Source organism: Apteryx mantelli, chromosome 1 (assembly GCF_036417845.1).
Source record: "Apteryx mantelli isolate bAptMan1 chromosome 1, bAptMan1.hap1, whole genome shotgun sequence".
NCBI classification, from domain to species: domain Eukaryota; kingdom Metazoa; phylum Chordata; class Aves; order Apterygiformes; family Apterygidae; genus Apteryx; species Apteryx mantelli.
Window position 1 is genome coordinate 61,042,663 of NC_089978.1, and position 22,278 is coordinate 61,064,940.

General features: G+C 37.6%; 1 protein-coding gene across 2 annotated transcripts in view; it reads left to right on the top strand.

The window, feature by feature from the left end:
• PCCA (propionyl-CoA carboxylase subunit alpha) overlaps positions 1-22,278 on the top strand; it is a 301,944-nt gene that overhangs the window by 158,752 nt on the left and 120,914 nt on the right. For both annotated transcript variants that reach the window (XM_067293647.1, XM_067293657.1), the window contains exon 18: positions 3,022-3,124. In XM_067293647.1, coding sequence (XP_067149748.1) covers positions 3,022-3,124 — 103 coding nt within the window. The remainder of the gene's footprint in view (positions 1-3,021; positions 3,125-22,278) is intronic.

Here is a 22,278-nt window from a genome sequence, read left to right on the forward strand (position 1 = left end):
TTGTAGAGTTCCCAGTTTAGTAATGTAACTGAAATTTTAAAAATGTTTAAAAGCCTACTGAGCATAGAAGAAGAGCAAGAGCAGAAGACAAGGGGAGTGGGAGTGGACTTCAGAAAACTAAGACAGTATTGACAGCAGTCTTTCTTGTATAATAAATGTAAACTGCAAGCTTTGGGAAGCCTTTAATCAAGCTTCTGAAGTATGTCTCTAAAGTTATGCTAAGGACATTCAGTGGTATGATTGCATATTCATTGCCAAAGAGCTTAAGTCCAAATCGTAATTTTTGTGTGCTCTTATTAACACTTTATGCTATCTCCTAGACTTAGGAAAATAAATCCAAGTTGCTCACATTGGACACCACAGTCATGATTGGTTTTCTGTTTGCCAAATCTTTTCCACAACTAATGCAAACAGCAACAAATAGAAAGTGGATAAACATTTTTTTCATGTCTTTGATAATGAAGAGGTGAATGTAACTCTTGGTTGTTAACCTGTTTCAAATTATTGGCCTTTGTTCACTGTTCAGAGTTTGATTTTTATTGAAGATAGAGGGAGAAAATAGTTTTTGCAGCGCAGCAAGTGCAAAAGCAGTTATTGATTTCATCCAAAACGAAGGTCATGCAATAAAACCTTCAAATTGGGATCTTTCTAGTTTTTCCTTGTTCTTGAATATGAGTTGACACTACCAGTGCTTGTGGGAGCAACTTCCCACCTGCCAAAATGCAGTTTTGGTCACACAGACATGTCATGGCTTTTAGGGTGACTGAAAAGGAAAGGTTTTAGGATACCTTTCTTCATTTACCTATAGCTGAACTCTTGGGCTGAGGCATGTAAACAAATTATCAATTTTAGATACTGCCTTGTGGAAAAAAGATCGCAGAACTACTTAATTGAATGCAAACAACTGGAAAAATGACACACTTCAGAACCAGGGAGTTAATGCTCATTGTGTTATATAATTATACAATGCTCATGTATATCTAAACAGTACAGAAGTTTAGAGTTCTTGACTTTCACTTTGCAATTAGTTTTTCTAGTAACTGGCAAAAGAAAGATCAAGTTTGTTTTTTAAGCTAGTTCCTCAGCCTTTCAGAAGTTTTATTTCTGCATGTGTTTGTTAAAGTGAAGACAGCTTCCATTTCAAGGCAGATAAAGAAATAATAAACATTGAACAAAGGAAGCTGCAGTAATTTTTAGCCAGCATATTTTAATATGGACTAAATTAAAAATAAATTGATGCAGATTTGTTGGCTTTTGTTATCTTTAAATTTACATTTTTTGGCCTGTGACAGCTCCTTTGTACTGCTAGCTGGAACTGTGATGAGGGTGTTTGCATCATCATGATTGTGTTGCTGAGGTGGACTCTAACCATTATATTTATCTATCCGCATTTGATGTGCCCAGTCAAATGATTAGAACACAGTCCTCAATGCATTTCTCAAATCGGAACCTGTGCAGAAGGCATTCTGTTTTGAAATTGTGCTCTTGCACCGTTACTGTAAAGCCTCTTTCAGAGGTCTCCATTCTGGGTTTTCCCGAGGATTGTATTAGTCTTATTTTATGCTACTGAAGTTGTTACTCATTAATGATCAGCAGCAGGGAGTTACCATTGCATACAGCAGTGCTGAGACGATTGGGAGAGTGGAGATGTAGAAGAGAACCATGTAACAGCTTCTTTACTGCATGACTGGAAGCAAATGTGCCTCACTGGGCAGAGCTACTCAGGGAAATACAGCTTTCTGAACCTTCTCCACTTCTCTCATCCCTTTATGTTGAAGTCTGTACCTGCCATAAATGGCATTTGTTGTGAAATGTCCACATGAAGGTCTGCTGACGCAGACAGCAGCTGCATAAAGCACATTGAGAGCTGTGTTTGTAACTAAGTTCAGCTAAATCTTTCATTCTTACCTTCATCCTTTTTTACTTAAATTATTACACTATCCTCCTTTCTGGCTTTTGAAACACCCATGATATATTCTACTTCCTCTGCTTTCATCAGTGCATAATGTCTCTCCTGTAGATAAAGCTTGCCTCTTTTTTCTCCATGACAGTTCATCTTTGCATTTCTTGTCCTCTTGTACATCAACTTTAACTTCCTATCACTGCCTTACAGATTGACTGATTTACTTGCCCTTTTGCTTCCTGTAATGTCAGTTTTGACCCTCCTACTTCTGTGGTGACACCAGTCTTGTCCACCTATTTGCTAGCTTCTTATACCAAATCTTTGTCTGTTGTTGAGTTTCTGACCTAAAAGAGGGGAGACCAAAGTTCTGTCACTGTCCTCTGTCTTTTAGTCTGCTAAGTGGATTACTGAATTTCTCATCAACCTTGACCATCTGAAACAAGACCAGGCTAGGAAAAAAACCTACCTGCAGTCAGCCTAGTTTGTGCCTTTTTGACCAAACCTTTATTAGTTTGCCTGTCTTTAAATTGTCAGCTACTTTAAGCATGGTGTTCGTGCCATTTTTCTGTTTAGAAAGTGCCAGGTATGACTTGGACTCATTAGTCACAAATGATACTAAGTGACCTGGGGCTGGCAAGTAGTTTCATCCCTATATATTTCTATGGTTTATACTATTGTATTATCCCTTTTGCTTGGACGATCTGTAGCCTTGCAAGGCAAAGTACTGAGAAAGAATGCCATATATTTTAAATAAGTTCTAATGTACAGATGGATTCCTTACCAGCATGAGGCCCAATATGTCAACCAGTGACATTTCAGTAACGAAAACAAGATGCTGTGGCATCATTTAATTTTTTTTCTTTCACTTGTCAAATTGTTTTTAACAGAGATACTAGTGTTAACAGTAGGGCTGATCTGTATGAAAACATGCAATTTAAACTCTGAAACTCAGAGCGTCTGCTATGCTAAGCCTCGTCATAATTTAGGGGAAGAATGTAGGTTTCATCTATAAGGACTAAACAGTGTCTTCACTGGTGGTTGTTTCTATTTGTGTCTGTGTAAGCAATGTGTTGTTCTGTGGTATCTAATATTTTTTTAAACTGCTTTTTGGAAACTAGGACACAAGTTGACAGATCTTGAGAGAAGGGAACTACTGGCAACAGCAGCTTCTTTGTATGTGGCTGAACAACTGAGATCACAGCGATTTCTAGGGACTCCAAGGTAAGTTCATTTCTAGGAACTCAGATGTGCTGATGCGTTTTTTAATGGCATCTTCTCATGCACAAGAGATACTGGTGAGAAACTGCATGGTTTCTTAATATAGTCTGTTTATTCTAAATGCAAATGAGCTGTGGCTTGCATTTCCCTACTCATGCAAGTTATTCATGATTATTTTTATTCTACTTATTAACAAACTAATAGGCACAAAAATGTTACAAGCTAGTATAGTAATTAATGCACATCAGGAGTTTCATTAATGCAAAATGTCGCTACATTAGTAACTAACCATAAATTGAGCATCACAAATTTCCCATGTGCCCATTTGAAGTGATCTAAGCACTTTGTGATAGCATGAGTATTCAGCTACAGTGCTTTAAAATATTGTGGATTCATGAGTAATTTGCTTCCTTGATGAAGAACCTTAATAGTTTATGATCCAATTCTGAAAACACTTTCTGATTTGTAAACATCTGAAGAGTCAGCACCTGGCTTTAAGTATGTTTTCTAGTGCAATAGGAACTTACTTGTCTTGTCCCCCTCCATCCTCCTCTGCCCCCCCCCTCCCATTCCTTTGGAGATAGCAGCTACTAGTAACTGTTGTTAGTACTGTTAATTGGCTATGTGTTGCAGCAGCTTGTGCCAAAAGAATAAGTCACCACTTTGGCTTTTTGGAACACTATGCTTTTTTCCTCTAAGATGCTCCTAGCTTTCGTTGTCCTCTGGCCCATCATCTTAAACTGAAGCCTTTGTCAGTGCTTTGAGACTATTTATTGTTCAATTTAGGACAATATAATTTGTGAACACTTTTGGGTAGCGGGTTTTTGTAACAGTTGCAACATGACTTCAACATGATTCTTTCTTTCTTGTCCTAAATTCTTTAATATAGGGATGTGTGTGTGTGAGAGAGAGAAGTCAGAATGCAGAATACACATTATTCAAATTCCATGCTAGTGGTTTGACGGTATTTTCTATTACTATTTTACAGAGGTCAGGAATAAATCAAATGTGGTTTCAAGAAGTCTTTATTTTTATTTGTACCCACAAAGATAAATAGTACCATATGGTATTAAAAAAAAAAAAGAAAAGAAAAAAGAAAAAGCACTTAGAGCAAGCATAACAGCTTTGTAATATATAGCATGTGTAGGGCTAGATCATTGTTTGCCTTATGCACCTATCTGGGTGTAAAGCACCTTTTTATTTCCTTCCACAAGCTATACCCTTCATAGGAAATGGCATAAGGGGAAGAACAGACAGTATAAGGCCACTATTCCCCAGCTAAAAGACGAATGAGGGAAAATGAAGAGGAGCTTTGTAGTTTTTACTGGCCAGCATAGGAAGTTAAGTAGTCTGGTACTGCTACAGAGAAGTAATGGATTACTCTGTACTTATAGTAAGGATATAGGCATTGTTGATTTGAATAGTGGTCCTCAAAGTCCTGTTTTGTTCCCTGCTATGATTTGGTAATTGATTGACTGGCCTGTAAAACATTCTTGCAAACAAGAAAAGAGTCCAACTGTTGAAGAATCTTTTCATGTTTTCTTTCTAATGCAAATATTTTCTTTTAGTATTAGGTGTCTCTGTATCTTAATAGAAAAGACATATAACTATTTTAACCCAAATGTCAAATATGTCAACAAAGTTTTGCATTAAGCTGTCAGGCATTGTCATTCTTCTCTTTCTTTGTACAGCATCAGGGCAACAAATACACTTCTGTTTTGAAAAACGTTGACTTATTTTTGGAGTCCTTCTAACCTAACTTGCTCAGATGTATTCATCCAGCATGAGCAGAGAGAGTAGCAGAGCCTGAGAACATGAAGCACGTGCTTGGTAAGACTAAATTAAGATCTGATTTTTCAGATCTTAAAAAGTGGAGCTAATAAATCTTTTCAGTACAGGGAAGGTCATTTTCTGTGGCTATGATGGGGTGTACTTATATTCAGCTCAGGGTTCAAAGGATAGTCTTTTCTGTCCCTCCTGACGTAAGCAGATTTGGAACGAATCTTTCAGAAGTTCAGCCTTATAATTTTCACAAAGTGAAGCCAGTAGTGGCTGAGAGCTCAATATTTACTCTTAGTGAATAGGTCCTTTTTTCAGTCCACATATTTTGTGAGGTCTGTGTGTTCCGATGATGTTGTGAGGCCGAGTAAGGACAAGGTAAAGCAGAAAGGTTTATTGATAAGTTTCTTCTGAAGAACAACCTGATAATGATCCCTCCCTCCCACAAATCATGAAGCTCCTTCAGAGGAAAAGTCAAAGAAATAAAAGCGGAGTACAGTCAAAGGACTGAACAGAGTCCTGGATAGTATTCACCACTCCTTAGAGCAGCTAGTGGACTCCATCTAGAGGGGACTGAGGACCGTGGAGCACACAAGTTACTGCAGCCCTATCAGGGATTCCTTGCAACATGTCCTTAACTTATCCAAACTACATCTGACCCTTTTTGAAGGTGTTCCATGTCATGGATACTGCTTAGGGAGCAGGAAAGTGGCCCTAGAAAGCACATGTTTATTGGTAAGATTACAATCTGTTTGAAAAATTTTAGAAAATAAAAAGTGCAGAGTAGGAACTTGGGCTACTGGCAACAAACCAAAAAAGTCAGTTGTAATCTTGGATACAGTTCTCTGTGGGAGAACTGGGTGTTTGGAGTCTGTGTGAATTTTACATCCCTGTTGGAGGTTGTGAGCAGATTAGACAGACTGCACATTGTAAAGTTGATCCATAGCTTTCTCCTAACAGTTTGGAAAGCTGTATTGACATGTTGATGATCCTGTTTAAATTTCAGTTCTCTGGCACTGTTTATGTTGACAGCATTTTTTTTTCCTGCATGCACTGAAAGCAATTGTGAAGAATTCTTGTGTGAAGAATTGTATTGAAAAGTAGTATTTTGAAATCATGCATTATTTCTTCCAAACTTGGCACAGCTGCCAGACAGACAGAGTTTTCTGCTGAACTTGAGTTATATGCTTGTCTCTGGTTTGTTTTTTTTTCCCTTTTGGGAGCCATATGTATAATATACATGGCTTTCACAACTGCAGGGTATTTCAAGTTCTCTTTTTTCCCATGATTTATTCAGCCCAAGCTCAGGATTGTTATTCTAGTGAGATAGACAGAACTGCACTTGGAAGTCTTCACAGAAGCTCCACCTTTTAGTATCAGGATGCTGAGGCTGTAGTCAGATGAAATGCAGCTGAGCCAGATTAAGGAATTATTGTCCAAACCTGCTCCTCTGCTTGGCCTCTTCCCTCCTCTTTCCCCAAGTATGCATGCATGATTTCATATGTAGTTGCTTTCTGCACTGGTTCTGCCAAAATGACCTGTTTTAGCCTAGAAACCTTTCAATAGTAGTTGATAATAATTACTCTAGATCATTCTGGTTAGTCCAGGTTAAGGACTGGTGATAGTGAAGTTATTCTGGAAGAGTGAGAAGAGTGGGAATGTATAGCAAGGGGGGGTAGGGGTGAGCAGAGGATGGCTCAGAAAAGGGATGCAGAGGTAGGCCTTAGCTCTGCTCCTCAGATCAGCCTAGGTTATGTGACAGTAGTAGTCTCATGAGGGAGTTCTGCACAGTCAGTGGTATTTGCAGGGTTGTGACTGGAAAATGTGTATTTTGTATTTTGTGATCCCTTGGGTGATTGAGTCGTCAACTGCAATGTTCTTACTAGAAGCTATGGTCAGCAAGCTATAGTCTCATTAGTATCAAACACCCAGCTTCACCTAATTTCAATTAGATGCGACCCCTTTAGTGGGTTGCTTTGTTGCAGCAAAATTTGTGTGGCGTTCAGGTTGACCCCGGCCACAGACTGACCACCCCGGAGTCTGCCTTTCCTATGTTCCAGTGAATGGTATTATAATTTGGGTGGAGCACCCATGGGTGACTTTCCCCTGCCCATGTTACTATGGGGTAAAATTACCGACTGTTAGAACAGCTGCTGGAGACCTCTGCATGCTGACAGATACGGAGATGTAGACGTTTACCTTTGTTTTACGATCCAATATTAGGACATTTTCTGTGGTTTTGTTTCTGAATTTAACGGGTTGTTATTTAACCAGTTTTCTTGGGAAAAGGATTGTTGTAGTTTTTTGAAGATAATTAGCTAATGAAAATGCTTGGTATTATGCGAGCCAGATGCTAATGTGAATATTTCACTGCGATATTCAGATAATAGGGGCATATGTTTCCTACAGGAAATGGCTATGAATGATTGATGATTGCTTTATTGTTCAGCTTTCAGTTATTTTACCTAGGACTTTTCCTACTTATTCCATAGTCCAGTTTATTGTGAAACTGGTGCCACCCACAGCTGCTGAACAGATTTACAGCATCTAGTAAAAACCCAAGGTCTTCTAGACAGAATTTGATCTTGTTTCAAGTGGAAACATATTTTGGCTGAAGTGAATCCAGCTTATTTTATGTCTGCTTGATGTAGTTAGCCTTTGAGACCAAAAATGATGTTGTACAGTTGAATCTTCACATTTTGGCCTCAGACTTGTTTTCATTAGTGGTTTGGGAGGGGAATAGGAGAGTGACTCTCCAGGTGTAGCTACATCATGCTATCTCATGGGTCTACTAATGTGATGTTTATACTTCTAAACCCAATTGCCTACAGCACTTCCTATGTGTTGCTTGTGTTGGCTGCTAAGTGTATTTTCCTAATTTTTGTATGGGTTTTACCCTTTCATCATTTATGACTTGGAAAAAACAGTGAGGCTGCATGCCCATATTACCTGATACTACATGCGAAAAGATGGTAACACACTGGAAAATGTTTTATATCGCTAGCAAATAACTAAAGGTTTTTCTTGCTCACGTGTTTAATATAGAAGACTGGGATTAGGGGGTCTGCATTAAACTCCTAATTGTTCTTGTGGGACCTTAAGGAAGTTGCATGTTTGGATTGGGCCTCAGTTTACCAAAAAACAAAATGGTCTTAATTAGTTTACTGTGTTATTCAGGTCTTGTAAATAATTACTTATCAATGTTCATAAAGTATTTTGAGACCTAAAGTGGATGGTGTTTTTCCAAATGTAAAAGAATGCTTTCATAGCACATTAAGTATCTTTTGTAGTGAGAAGTTATAGTTAAAATACAAGCAACATTTTTGTTTTAATCTGAAACAGCTGATTTGACTTTTGGTCAAAAAGTATCAGAGAATTGATTCTTATCAAGTTTCTGAAATAGTTGGGCTGAATTTTTGTAGGTTTAAAAATTCTAAAAATCCAGTGTACTGGACGTAGCATGACTGGTGAACTGCCAAAATGGGAAGGGATCTATTTAGCTTTTTGTTTCATGAATTATTGTAGTACAATAATACATGACCTGTTGTGTCTTGGTTGGTGTGGTACAGATATTTCAGTGTAAAAGCTCAGCTACACTTAATGATGGTTCAGATACCTGCTTTGCCTCACCTACGCATGATTAGGGCAGCTAGTGAACTGTTCGGAGCGCACTGGACCCCAGTACCTTTCAGGCGTGCTTGCATTCACATAGACTACCCCTATCCCGCTGGAGTCTGGGAAGGAGCCAGCTCGTTGCCAGCCTAGGGTTTCCCCATATGGAAGAATGGTCAGCTGCCCAACAGGAGTGTTTTCTGGTTCTCTAGCACTGCTGGAGCAGCGCGAAATAAGGTTGCGTTACATTAATTTTACATTACATTATATTAATTTTAAAAAGGAGGAATATGATGTTGGGAGAATTTACTGGAGTCATCCAAACTGGCCACTTGGAAAAAGAGAGTGTTCTTATTTGCAGCACCGTCGTGGGCACCTCTGAATTGTATCAGTTATATTACGTAATTCCCCCCCCCCCCCCCAGAACCATAGTAATAACGTGAGCAGTTATTGTAAGTACAGCTAAATATTTATACTTCACATTACCCTACAGATACCCTCTAGCTTGATATAAAGAATAAAACACTTTGTTTTCATTTGGTAGGGATGACTAAGTCCAGCCCACTTGTGGCTTTTATTCATTCCCTCGCTTTGGAGTTATGCAGTCATCCTTAGCTCATGAAAATAACACTGTCTCATCCTTACTGTTCTGGTCCCCGGCCAACAAGTTAAGCATTCTTTTCATGTTTTACTATGATGCCTTTGAAAGCCCTTGATATATTTATGTAACCATTACAGCTTCAGACCATTATTCCGCTCTGTATTTTTATTTTCCCTGTAGACTAGCAAGGTACTAAGAATCTGTTCTCCTTTTTTTGGTGATATCTTTGTTTGTAATGGGGTCTTCTGATTGTGACATCCTTCTCTTGTCTCTTTAGGTGTTATTTACATGTTCTTTTGAGCTTTCCAAATAATCCCTCCCTCCCCCCCCCCAAAAAAAAATTGTAATCTTCCCTAATCATCACTAAAACAGCTGCCCTATATAGTATTCTAGCTGTCTTTAAAATCTGGCATTATTTACCCTTCTACATTGTTCAGTTGGTTATTATAGAAAGAGGATTATATGTGCTAGGGACAAGCAATTAGATGCAAATATATGAAACAGGTGTTTTTAGCCACTGGAAATAAGTTTTTATACACAATATAAAAGTTGAAATGGAACATCTCAAGGCAGCACTTATGACAGTTACTACAAAAAGTATGTATCTTTTTTTTTTCTTTAATTGGATTAAATTAATGGAATCAGAATTGATAAAGTGATATAAGGTATTTATATACTAACTTGAAAGTAAAGGCATCATTCCATATGATTCATAAACATACATTCCAGAAACTGCATGGTCTGTTTTGGGAATTTTTCATAACCTATCATCCCTAAGTCATTTGAAGGGGAAAAAGGTGGTCTGGGCACGCAGGAATATACACTTGTTCATTCTGTAGAATTATGAAAAGTAAGCATTATGAGAAGTTTGAACCTCACTGAACATCCATCTTTCGAACTGCCCCCAAACAGCAGGCGTGCAGCTTGCTGTGGTGATGAGTAGTGTGAAAGCTCTTCACCAAACTAAATGGTCCTGGCTAAGTCCATGTGGTTATTGTATTTCATTTTCTATCATACTTGCCGGGAAAGTAGCAGCTGCTGCAGGAGCTTCATAGCTTCTGGAGCTACCGTTCACTTAATTTGAAGCTTGAATTTGCACAGTATACAAATGTGAATGTTTTGTGTTGCACTGCCATATTCCTAGCCATTTTTGGTTCTGAATCTGGCCCTTTTCTCACCCATGCTTTCCATGACCTTTTTTCCTGAGCTCCTCTCTTCTTTTCCACAAGATTTCTCTCTTTCCTTTACTTTGATCCCTTTTGAGCCCAACAATTCTTGTCACGCAGGCCTACAACTCCTCAACTTTAATATTTTTCTGTGTGTAAAAATGTATATATAAAGCTGTAGAGCTAACAAGGTTTGTACTAATTGCCTCCTCCTCCTCAGTCACTTTAGAGGTATTTTCAACATATTTTTCTGCTCTCCATCTGTATATTTTATTTGGAGTTTTGAAGGACAGAAATGAAATTGTGTTGGATTGGAGTTTTTTTGGGAAGGGGAAAAGTTTTGTTGACTCTGGGGGGATTCTAAGCTCAGTAAATACATGTGAAACTGTATTCACATGAGAAGTTCAATTGATGTGTTTTTCCTAGGTTTATTAACATAAAAAAGATGAGCACGAGCATCAGGACCATACCTTTTTTAGCTCCTTGGGGCATTGGCTGCTTCCTGCTGTTTGTGTAGTATTTAGCTTATTTTAGGTGCTGTTGCCGTAGAAATATTATCGAAAAATAATATGGGAAGAAGGTCTCTCATACAGTGTTGTCTGCATACTTTCACATGTATGTGTCTTGATTGTCCATTCTTTAATGTGCTTGCTTCATTCATGGTTCACAAAGGCTGTAGTTAAATATAAGATATTGATTGAAGGGATAGATAATTCATTTATACCTTTGTTATTGAGTATTACAATTTTCAACCATTTCTTTTTCCTTTGATTCAACTGCAAAAGTGGGATGGGACACAGAATGGCCTCATTATTGTAGGAGTATTTCTCTGTTCCCTGCAATGATTCCAAAAGCTCTTGCACACTTCATCAGTATTATTGTAATTCTTTGGCTGCAGGATATTTGGCAGCTGTTGCACCCCACTGGCAAATCCTATTCAGACTTCACTTCCATTCACCATTGCCATTGGAGAATTGATTTCTCTCTCCTCTGCTCTAACCTTTCCCAATTCATTTTGGATTGTTCAATGTGAAACATTTTAATTTCATATCATACAGCCATTCAGCTCACAATCCTTTTTTAACCTGTCACCAGGGTAACAGCATAGCATGCTTTCTTTAGGCAATCAAGTTTTTATTTCACATGCTTAATGTTGCATTAAATGTTTGCATTTTGTTTAACCCTCTTAAATACTTTGAACTGTGGATATATTTTGCAGGGTAATGAAGTCTCTGATTTCAGTGACAAGTGTTCATAGAAATTGCCTTACTTAAAAAAAAAAATAAAAAAAATCAGAAGATGAATACAGTAATGAGAAGATTATTAGTAAAATCCCAGATGGCTGAGCAAGGCAAGCATCTATAGAAAGGCAAAAATATTTTTCTTCTGGAAAAACCTTTCAGATGCTTATATTATAATCCCTAGACCTACACTTTAGAATTACTTTTACCTGTAAGTGCTCTCGTTAATATTACATTTGTGTTAATACAATTAATGCAATAACATGACAGATTTGTATGTGGAACTGTAAGCTGAATAGCAAGTGATTTATATACATAAAAATTGGAATTTAATAGGATGATGCAATTAACTAAAGAAAACCAGAAATTTTAATTGTCTGTTTTCTTCTGTTCATGCAGACCATCATGGCAAACAGGCTGTATCCATGTGTTTGGGAATGAAAATAACAGTGAATTTAAAGTACCTTGCTGTAGGTGATTACAAAAATAAAATAAAACAGATGTTTTTCATATGTGAAAAGGCATTAGTGTTTTGTTTGCTTTTGTTTTTTTTAACTGTGACCTTACAGAGCAAGTTCTGCTTGTCTTGGTATATGAATAGAACCAGCTACGTTCCCTCCACCTGTTTGACTGGAATTTTAAAAAGTTTGTAATATTCTTAAAGTGTCCAGAATTCTATATCCTACATTGCTAATAACAATTAGAAGTATACTATTCTCAATGATGTAGGTATAAAAGTATAAAAAACAATTGTATTTAATTTTGACATAAATGAAACTGCTGTGAACTTACAGCTTAGCAAATAAGCCTGGACTCTGCCCATTTGTAATGAAATAAGCCCATTATAATGAAAACACTAATAATATCTATTTTAGCAGTTTGGGATACTAATTTTGTAAAACTCCTCTTTGCAAAAGAAATCAAACATATCTGGCATTGTTAGGAAAAAAACAAACACAAAATATTTGCCTTACTGTACTAGCTGGAGTGTTAGAGTTTGCATTTGATATAGCTCTCTGTTTTGGGAAGACAGCTGCTTATTATAGATCAGACCCATAGAGCTGGCTTTGTTAGAATTTTTCTTTCAACAGCATACAGCTAACTATACTAGGATATAAATGCAGTTTCTTCTATTAATTTCCAAGCTTTCTTTCCAGTTTCCTTTTTTTTCAAGTTGTACTATAAGCTACCAAATATTATTACTTGCCAAAAGAGGTTTGGCAGTGTTTTGTTGCTGAATTTTGCCAAAAGAGCCAAACATATGGTAACAGTTAATTTATTGGTTCTAACCTCAAGGGAACTCTTACAGAGAGCATATTACCTTTTTATCTAACATATTTTAAATAAAAGAGCTGTTGGCTTGAAATTTGATATGCCAGTATGGAAGCAGACCTTCAATGCAGTTATGCTCAATTCAGTCTTGTTTAAGGGTAAGATTAAAAGTGCAAATGTATAAGACTGAACTAAGGCTTCTTTCTTTTCACTTTTAGAGAGTCAGGTCACTTCTGCATAATTCTAATGTGTGCGTTTAAGTGAAAATGTTGAAGAAGCATTTTTCAGGAGAAAATGTGTCCCACCTTTCCCTCCTCTCCCTCCAGAAGTCTTAAGAGCTCTTTCTTCACTTTCTTGATAAGACAATTTCTGGTATGTGTGTTACCAAGACAGAATCCTGAAAAGAACATTCATCATTGCCTTATATTTATTTTCATAAGTAGAATCACATGTTCATTTGTTGCTCTGTGACTATGCGTATTTGTCTAATTCTAATGGAGGAAGTATTTGAGAGGCAACTTTAATTGTTTCTCTGTTCAGTATCTGGGACTTGGATCTCTTACCTGACCTTGCACAACTCAAAATCAGCAATCAGCTTACATGTATTTGAGGAAACCCTCTTTTTTGCACATTAGATGGTGTATATTTTGCTCTTCATACCCTGGTATAATGGCACCTTCAAAGCCTGTAGTCTGAAAAGACTGGACAGGAAAGAACAGTGTAGAACCTGGTTCCTTTGAAACCAGGGATGTTCATCCATTGACTTAGAAAGGAGATGATGATGGCAGGTCTTTTTTCTGTCTCTCTGTGGTGGTTAGTAAAATTGGTCTTGATCTAGGAGTGTACAGTGCAAAGATGCAAATAATTGCTGATAATGATTTGCTTCTTATGGCATCATTTATTTGCCTGTTGAATTCCAGATTTAAAGGCCCTCCAAATACCCTCGGATGCTTGCTAAAATTTTAGTTTGAAGGAGAGTGTGCTCTCTGAACCTGTAACTGGTATCCCTCCTAGGTTTTTAACTTCTGTCTTTACCATGGTCTTGTGGTATGTGTTTTTAAGGCTCCTCTGTCTGCCATGAATGGTGATCTGATCCATCTTGATGAAACAGTAGTGGTTTTCTCCAGGCCACCCATTTTTCTACCAGACACTGAAATTTACCTGCTATAAAGCAGGTCCTCTTTTGGCAGCACCCAGCCCTTACTGTTCCTAGGTGAGGGAGGTGGTGCGAACTGGTGGCCTTTTGCTGTCCACCATTTTCAAGAATTGGATTGTGGTGAGAAATTGTCATGTTTGCGGTGTGCCGAGCATAGAACACAACTCTTCAGGGACAGGGACAGCTCCTCTCAAATGGAAAAGGGCTGCAGTTATTTGCCTTTTAGAGAAATTATGTTGGATATAGACAAGAAGACTTTGGGAAGTCTCCTTGAGTTCTCTAGAGAGAACAAGCCTGTCATTGTGTATGGTTTCCATCAGCAGGAGTGGGAGAGCACAAAGTAGGTTGGAGTTGAAGGAGAAGCTGAGAATTGTTTCTGAATATCTCACTAAGATACCCTCTCTCATCTGCCAGACGCTACTTCTGGATGTGCATTTTGAAAATACTTTGGTTCTCCTCTGGTTATTCATTTCTTTCTTTACTGATTACTTAGTAGTTTTTCATCTAAATGTCCAGGAATTCCTATTCCAATGGGAATAGTTACAGATGCTGGATCAAAATCCGTTAGGTGTAGTGTATACCAAGTCATGTTTTGTGCAACTATTTTGTTTTATATTTCCTGTCCAAAATGTGTCTGTTTTTTCTGTGTCAGGAGGAACAGTTTGGTGTTCTTTTTGAGCATCCTCTTGACCGTAAACTTGTTTGTTCATGGTTGTTTTTGGAACAGGAACATTCAGAGAAAAATTTAGTTTTATATATCAGCTTACCAAGAAAGAGGGAACAATATTATCTCTTTAAACAATATGTGTAATCATTTTAATTGTATAATAATTGGGTGTGTAAGAAATCATGCTTAAAGAAAAATGTTGCATATAGCATAAAGAAATGTACACATATGGCACATATGCATGCATATATATATATATTATATATAGCATGTAGAAAAATGTGTTTTACATTTAAGAAAATATTTCTTTGATTTGTGGATTACCAAACTGCTTTGAATAAATTTAGAGCTAAATTGTATTGGATAAAGGCAAGGAGGAAGAGGGAACTTCTGGCAAGTATTTAGTAGAAGTGTGACTAGATTCTTGCCCTATCCTTATACCCTCTTTGGTTATCTGCTGTTCATCACAAAATACTCGACTAGATGGACAAGTGTTCTATCCAGTAGGCCTTTTTTAAATGTTGCTATGCTATATCCATCATTATTCCCCCCAAATAAGTCAGAGAGAGAAATCTAAGCAAAAGATCAACTTCATCTTAATCATTATGTGCAGCAGTGTTACTGCCACTCTTTGGGTCTGTCCCTCCCACATAGACTGGTTTCCTACTTTGAGTTTAGCCTGCAGAAAAATTAGTGGTCAAAATATGTGAAATATGTGGAGTGAAAGCAGAGGTCTGGTTTCTTCTGAATACATGTGATTTTGTTAATAACAACTTGAGGCTGGGTTTCTGTGGCCCAGATTCATATTGACTAAGTAATATAATAGAGGTAAGTGTCTCCAAAAGGCAGTTCAGCCTATTTGAGGTCTGACTCACTGTGGAGAGATACCTTTCTCTTTCCATTGGTTATAAAGGGAGAATATGGTGAACCTTGGTGGCTAAGGCTCAATGGTGTGAACTCTGGCTGTAAGGTAAAGGTGCGGTAAAAGATTTGTTGAAGGTAATGTGAGTCATTGGAGCTCTTTTATGTGCCATAATAGACTAGGTATGGAGAATTAATACTTACTGAAGATGCATGTTTTGTGTTATCTAATATCCTTTTAATTTTTTTTCTTTTTTTTTCTTTGCCTCTGCTGCTCTTCTCTTTAATTTAACAGAATTAGTGTTATTAATTTGTTCCACAGGAAGCTCGTGTGGAAGAAACGGAGAACAAAGCTTTAAAATCTGTGAAACGTCACATTTTTTACATGTTAGGGAGGGAGAGTGACTACTATGCTGCCTGTCTGAAACTGGCTTGAGTTTTCCTAACCTGGTGCTCTGATCTGATTTGTCTGTGGTTTGGTACATGTGTCATTGATGTTTGCACTGTTGTCCACCCAGCACCGGTTCTTGTGTATGCAGTAAAGAAGCATCTTTATGAAAAACTAGCCTGTGTCTAGAAAATAATCTGTTGTTGCAAATTAATCACTTTTCAAGGCCAGCTTCTGTTTCCTATGCTATGGCATGTAGGATGGTTAGTGAGGGAAAATCTGACCATCCTTTTCTGGGGTTATACACCATCCTGAATGTGTATCCTATGTATTTACTGAATTAAGCCTTGTGTAGAGAAAAAATCATGGTAGAGCATATGTGATCAGTACAATTGTATTATGAAAGTGAACTCATTGGCATGAGATGGTTAAGCTCTTGTATGCACTCCTCTGGCTCAGCTGCAACCAAGTATACAGGAAGTGCTAATCTCTGTGTGATGGAGTGAGCTGGTACAATACTTTGAAACCCTGCTGAAGTCTGCTGCAAGTGTTATGCTTCCCAAGATGCATAAAAAATTAGTAGAATTCTGTTTTAAATAATAACCTTCAGAAATATTGCATTTGTGACAGGCTTCAGAGAGAATAAGTCACAAGTGTTGTGAAGTGTGGCAGAAAGACAACTATTCCATATTTCTGGCAGTATTAACTGGTCAGTCCAGGGTGGACTGATAGATCAAAAGTAGCTCTGTCAATCTTGCAGACTATCTAAGTCTTAGATGAGACACCTAAATGAGACACCTAAATAAAACTGTTAAACACAGGAAAGGTAGCATTTAATACATAGTTCTTAATAATAACCTCAAAACGAAGTGTGGAGGTGGTGTTCTGTAGAAAGTATTTTCAGCTTGGCTCCGAGACATATTTCTTTTCCTGTTAGCGTAAAATAATTTATCATTTCTCATTAGAAGGCTGATGTTCTTACTCCCAGTGTTGTTGCCAAATTTCCTCAGAGACAGCCTTGTTGCGATGACTTCCCTTTCCCTTGACTGTAATATCTCTCACTCTTGATCTAGTTCTTGATTTATTAAGTCAAGCACTTGCTGACAGTCAGATGTTACTGCCTTTAAATGACTGATATGGCAGTCAGTCCATGGGTGCAAATGCATATCTCTGAATATGAAAAAGATAACTTCATGCATTTTTTCCAGATTAAGCTTGTAAATTATTGGTGGTTGCAGATGGAGTAATATGTGCAAGATGATATTATTATATAACAGGATAGATAAAGCACTGGCACGTCAGGCCAAGATTTTTTTCAAAATGGAAGTTTTAAATTTGATTCCAGTTTATATATTTGGTCCTCCAAATTGGCAGTATGATTTTTTTCAAAAATACTGCGTTGTCAAATGCTCTCATTGCTTTCAACTGAGAGAAGCTGGCAGGAGCTAAACACTGAGTAACTTCTTTTACTGGGGCAACTAAATAAAGATTTTTGAGTCTGAATTTAAGTATCAGTTTTTTGTTTATCCTTTACACTATGGCCTCATACCACATTTACTGAGCTAAGCTGAACACTGAGTTTATGGTTCTGAAGGAGTGTAATTGCAGAGATTAAGACCAAAACCCCTTATATGAATAAAAGATTCTTCATTCTTAAGTACAGCAGTAGTTAATCTAGCTATCTTTGGGGTGTGCACCAGGATGAGTGGATCTCTAGAGTGAAACAATTGGTGCTGAGGAGCTGATATTCTCACTAAGTATACTGGACTTCAGCTTAGTCCCATGCACCAAATGCCCGTTTGTGGCCGGAGCGTGTTAGGTGCAGTTCTGGAGCGTCTTCCGTCTTACTTGCATTCTGTGTCCTGAGTCTGTTCTGCAAAGCACAGTTGGTGGAGATGATCGATCGGGATGTTGCTTCAAAAGCTACTCCAGAACCGAACTGAAACACTAATGTTCTCACACCCATTGTGTACTGTCTTGATTACTTTGTTACTCTCCAGAGTTTCTAGTCTTAAAATAGGAGAATAACTGAAATTTCGAATTCAGAACAAAGGAACAACAGATTAAAGTTGTGAATGTGGTTTGAATTCAATGTTACAGCAGTTGGTGGCAATTAGTTTGAGACTAGTAAGCTAAAAATCAGACAGATTTCACTATTTTAGATGATTAGAACAAACTGAACAGGGAGTTTGCCTAGATGTTTAAAAAAAATTATCAAGTATGCAAAGTTGTCTTATGGGTCAATGTAAAATTGAACGACTCCTATGTTATCAAGTTTATTAATATGTACTCCATCATTTCATCACCATTTTCATATTAGTAGTTTAGAGATTGCTTTCTGTCTATTTTTAACATGCATAGGAAACCTGTAATAATCTAAACTTAATACAATGTGAAAAACAGAACATTATTGGTGGGCACAACCATTGTCTGAATAGAAGTGCAGGAGCTGGCTGCTCAACATTTTCATCCCAGCCTCATCGTATCATATATACGGGAGGGTGTAATTGCTCCTGAATGATGTTAAGAGAGCTGCAGCCCTCCCTACTGCTTCACTGTAATTTGTGTCTGAAGCTCTTTGAGCATTTAAAGAAAGTAGGATAATTATTCTGAGACTATTCCTAAATATCTGCATCATAAGCAAATTGATAAATTTCCTTGTTCAAGGAAACACAGCAAAATTTGTATAGGGTTTGTCCTCTCCCTTTTGTGGAGTGTTTGTTGTAATTCTTGTTATCATTATTGTTTTTTCAAACTCGCACAAAACCAAACCAATACTAAAAATAGAGGGTGCAACAGTAAGTGTTAGAGAAAGACACAGCTGTGAAATAAAGTACTTCAATTGAGGAGGAATAGCCTGAACCCTTTTTTTTGATGACCAACAGCTTTTTCTTTTTTCTGAAGCAATTATCAGCATAAGTCAATACTGTTGACTGATGTGATTAAAAACACCTGCATGCGGGTAGTTTTTACTTTGATGAACAGTTTTGCTGATTCAGGAAAGAGTCTGAAAGAACAGAACAGAAGCTGACTTGTAAATTGTATGGAAAATAAATGTCTTTTCTATGTACTTGTGAACTCATGATTTGAAGCTTCCTTGCTTCCCATCTCAGAAATGCTTGCAATGGGACAAAGAGCAACATCTCTTATCCAGCATTAATGCTTGCAGTATTTGTTTTTTCCAAGAGAAATCAAATGCTGAAGTAAGCCCTGACATGTCATAGGAGGAAATGAGCTTCAGATATCATGTTTTACATTTATTTATTTGTAATTTCCAGAGTATGCTGTCATCTGCTGAAGGACTGGGCAGTCCGACCCTCCCCTGGAATGGGGTGGTCTTGGGTTCTGCTTTCAGCTCCCAGAATTGCTTTGTGTTTTACCCAGTGAGTTAAATGCAGAGTGCATAAAAATTTCCTGGAGTAGAACCAAATACCAGAATTCTTCCTCCCATAGGATGCATCATCAGGCTACAAAGCTGTGTTCTCTGTGCCTCCATAAATCTCTCATTCCTTCCTACCATGAGCAGGCAGGATGGTGAGTCCCCTAATGCCTGCCTCTGGGCACAGGCCCTTTCTCCTGAGAGAGAGAAAAGAGAGGTAGGCTCAAACCCTCACAGGTTGAAGGGGACCGATAACCCAGATCTTTCATTTGCTGGGTGCATGTGCTATGGCCACCAATTCGTTATAATAGGATCGGCAATAGCAGCAACCCTACCTCTTCTTCCTGACAGCTTTAAAAATGAAGAGGGCCGTAAGAGATTTTTCAAGAGGCTCAAAATTGTTGATGTTTGTTTGCCTCTGTGCTCGGAGCACGCACCTCCTCCTTAAGGCTGTGGACACAACTTTGGCAAAGCAGCCCCTAATTCCTGGAGCCCCACCAGGCTGAGCGGCAAGGTAGTTGCAGAGCAGTGAGGTTGGGGTGACCGTGCATGGGAGCCGAGCCCTGCTTGCTCACAGAACTGAACTTGAGAGCGGAGGAGGGTGAGCCAGCATGAGCTCAGGTTGTCTGCAGGGTTTCTTGTTAGTTAAATGAAGGGAAGACGGGTTGGGCCACAGATTTAGATCTGGATAGCTAAATTCAGCCTAAATTTGCTTTAAGCACTTAAATATTTTATAGGATCTAGCTTTATCTATTTCATCATTTAGGCTTGATCTAGAGGTCATTAAAGGCACTGGAGGTTTTCATTGGCCGTTGGATCACAGGCCCTTATGTCAAAGCAAATTCCCCCAAAGGCTGCTATTAAAGGAAAATGAAGTATCCAGAAGTACAGTGTTTTGAATGAAAGCACAGTTCACTCCATAGCATCCTTTTTAAGCAGTGCTTTCTATTATACAGTTTACCTTCCATGTTATTTAATTTTTTCCAGTGGTCACTATTCAGATTTTGTATATGGCTATAAATATGCATATTTGTTATTGGTCTAAATTCAATATGCAAGCAAGTTTAATATAAAAACCATTTTGACAGAACCACCGAGTAATTCTTTCAGCCTTTGTCTGATCTGCTGGCACACAGGCTAGTAGGGATTTTTATTTTTGTGTGACCTATGTAGAACTATAATTTACTATAATGATGGTATATTCGAAAGGAATATATATATACATATGCATACATAAAGCGTATGAAGGAAGGAAGGAAAAGTGCATGTGTGATATGTATAGATGAAGCAATCTGAATATATGTAGAAAATGTGTGTGAATGCCTGTAGAAAATATTTCAAATTGCTGAATAAAATATTCCCAGATTCTTAGGTTCCTTTCACATAATTTTTAGTTCTTAAAATAATCCTGTGAAAGTGCTGCTTTTATCTTTTCTGTGCAGCGATGAACTTTTATGTTGGAAAGTGTTGAAAGTACTTACTCAGATAGTAAGCTTAGATTTGTGTTTTGTTTGGCGGTACACTTCTGTTTAGAATTCTTTTAATCTATCCGTCCCCTGCTTTTATATTCATCTGATAGCTGAAGGTTCTCTGAAGGATATTTCTTTATATATGAACTTATTAAACCAATAATGCTCAAAAGGGTGAGACTGGCTTCCCTTTTGCCTTTTTTTTTTACATCGTAAGATAGACTCTTGTTTGAGTTGTTAAATTTCTACTTGCCTTTCTTGAGTTTTTATGGGAGGGGGGAGTGGGGAGAAAATAAGAAACAATTTATATGGTAGATCTAAAGTTTCATTAAAATTGCTTATGCCCTGTCCCAGGCATTTTAAGTGGGCCATCTGTCTAAACATCTCTCCATTTTTTTCTGATCATTTCCTCGACTTATTCATGAGCCATGGGAGGGCTCCTTTGTAGTCTCCATGTAGCTGGTTCAGTCTACCCCCACTGAATACATCTATGTGCTTGCATAACATATCTTTTCACAGTGCTGGAAATTCTCTGAACTTGGTTCAGATGAATGGCCCACTTTCTGAAGGTCTTTTTTCTTCCCCTGCAAAGATTTGTATGCAGAAACTGACCTTGGTGGCTACAGAATCCAGCACATTATTCTTGATCATTTTACAGGCCACCTGCTGTGAAAGTTATGATGAAGGATTTCTTAATGATTCTTTGACCATTAACATTGTTTTAAGTCAATATTTCACTTTTATTTAACTGCTGAATAGGTAATTGCACAATTGAGAAACAGCTTTACGGAGTGTCTTAGAATGTGGTTTTCGAATGCTTATAATCCTTCATAATTGGAGAAAGTTATGGTAGTTTGGGATTTCTCTGTATTTACCTAAAGTATTATGCAGCAAAAGTATCAGAAGTAAAAGAATTTGCAAGTTTTTTCCCCCAGCGTTAGAACTCTCATTTTGAATTGGAAGTAAAGAAATCTATACTCAATTTCATGACCCTTTAGGAGCTGGTGACATTTATCATAGCTCATTACATCATCAACAGTAATCAGGAGAGTGGAGTTTATTTGCCACAAACTGCAGAAAATTGTAGTTTTATTGAGTTCCTTCTATCTGATTGGTTGGTGACAATCAAAATGGATAGGCTGGGACAGAGCTATTACTTGACTTGCTTTTGTGAATGTCTGTTTTCTTTCGTTATTTGTTTTTGACTGGAATAGATAATAGTTAAACTAGTGTCTGTTTTCCATGAGCACAGTAAGTGTGTGTCGATCTAAAAATTTTAACAGTTGTCTGCTTCCCTCACTGAAAACTTGCAAAGAAAGCAAGAGCTATAATTGCTGCGTTATTATAAAGTATCTCTCTCTGTCATGACAGCTGGGGGTAAAAGGGACATAAGACACTGTGCTATGTATGAAATAAATTGTGAGACTGTAATAAATTGACATCATCTATAGTTAATGAATAGTGACAGAGATTTAAAAAAAATTGAGACACTCCTCTTTTGCTTGTCATACCATTTAAATATTTTTATAGCTCAAATACTTTATATTAGTGTCTTTATGACTTAAA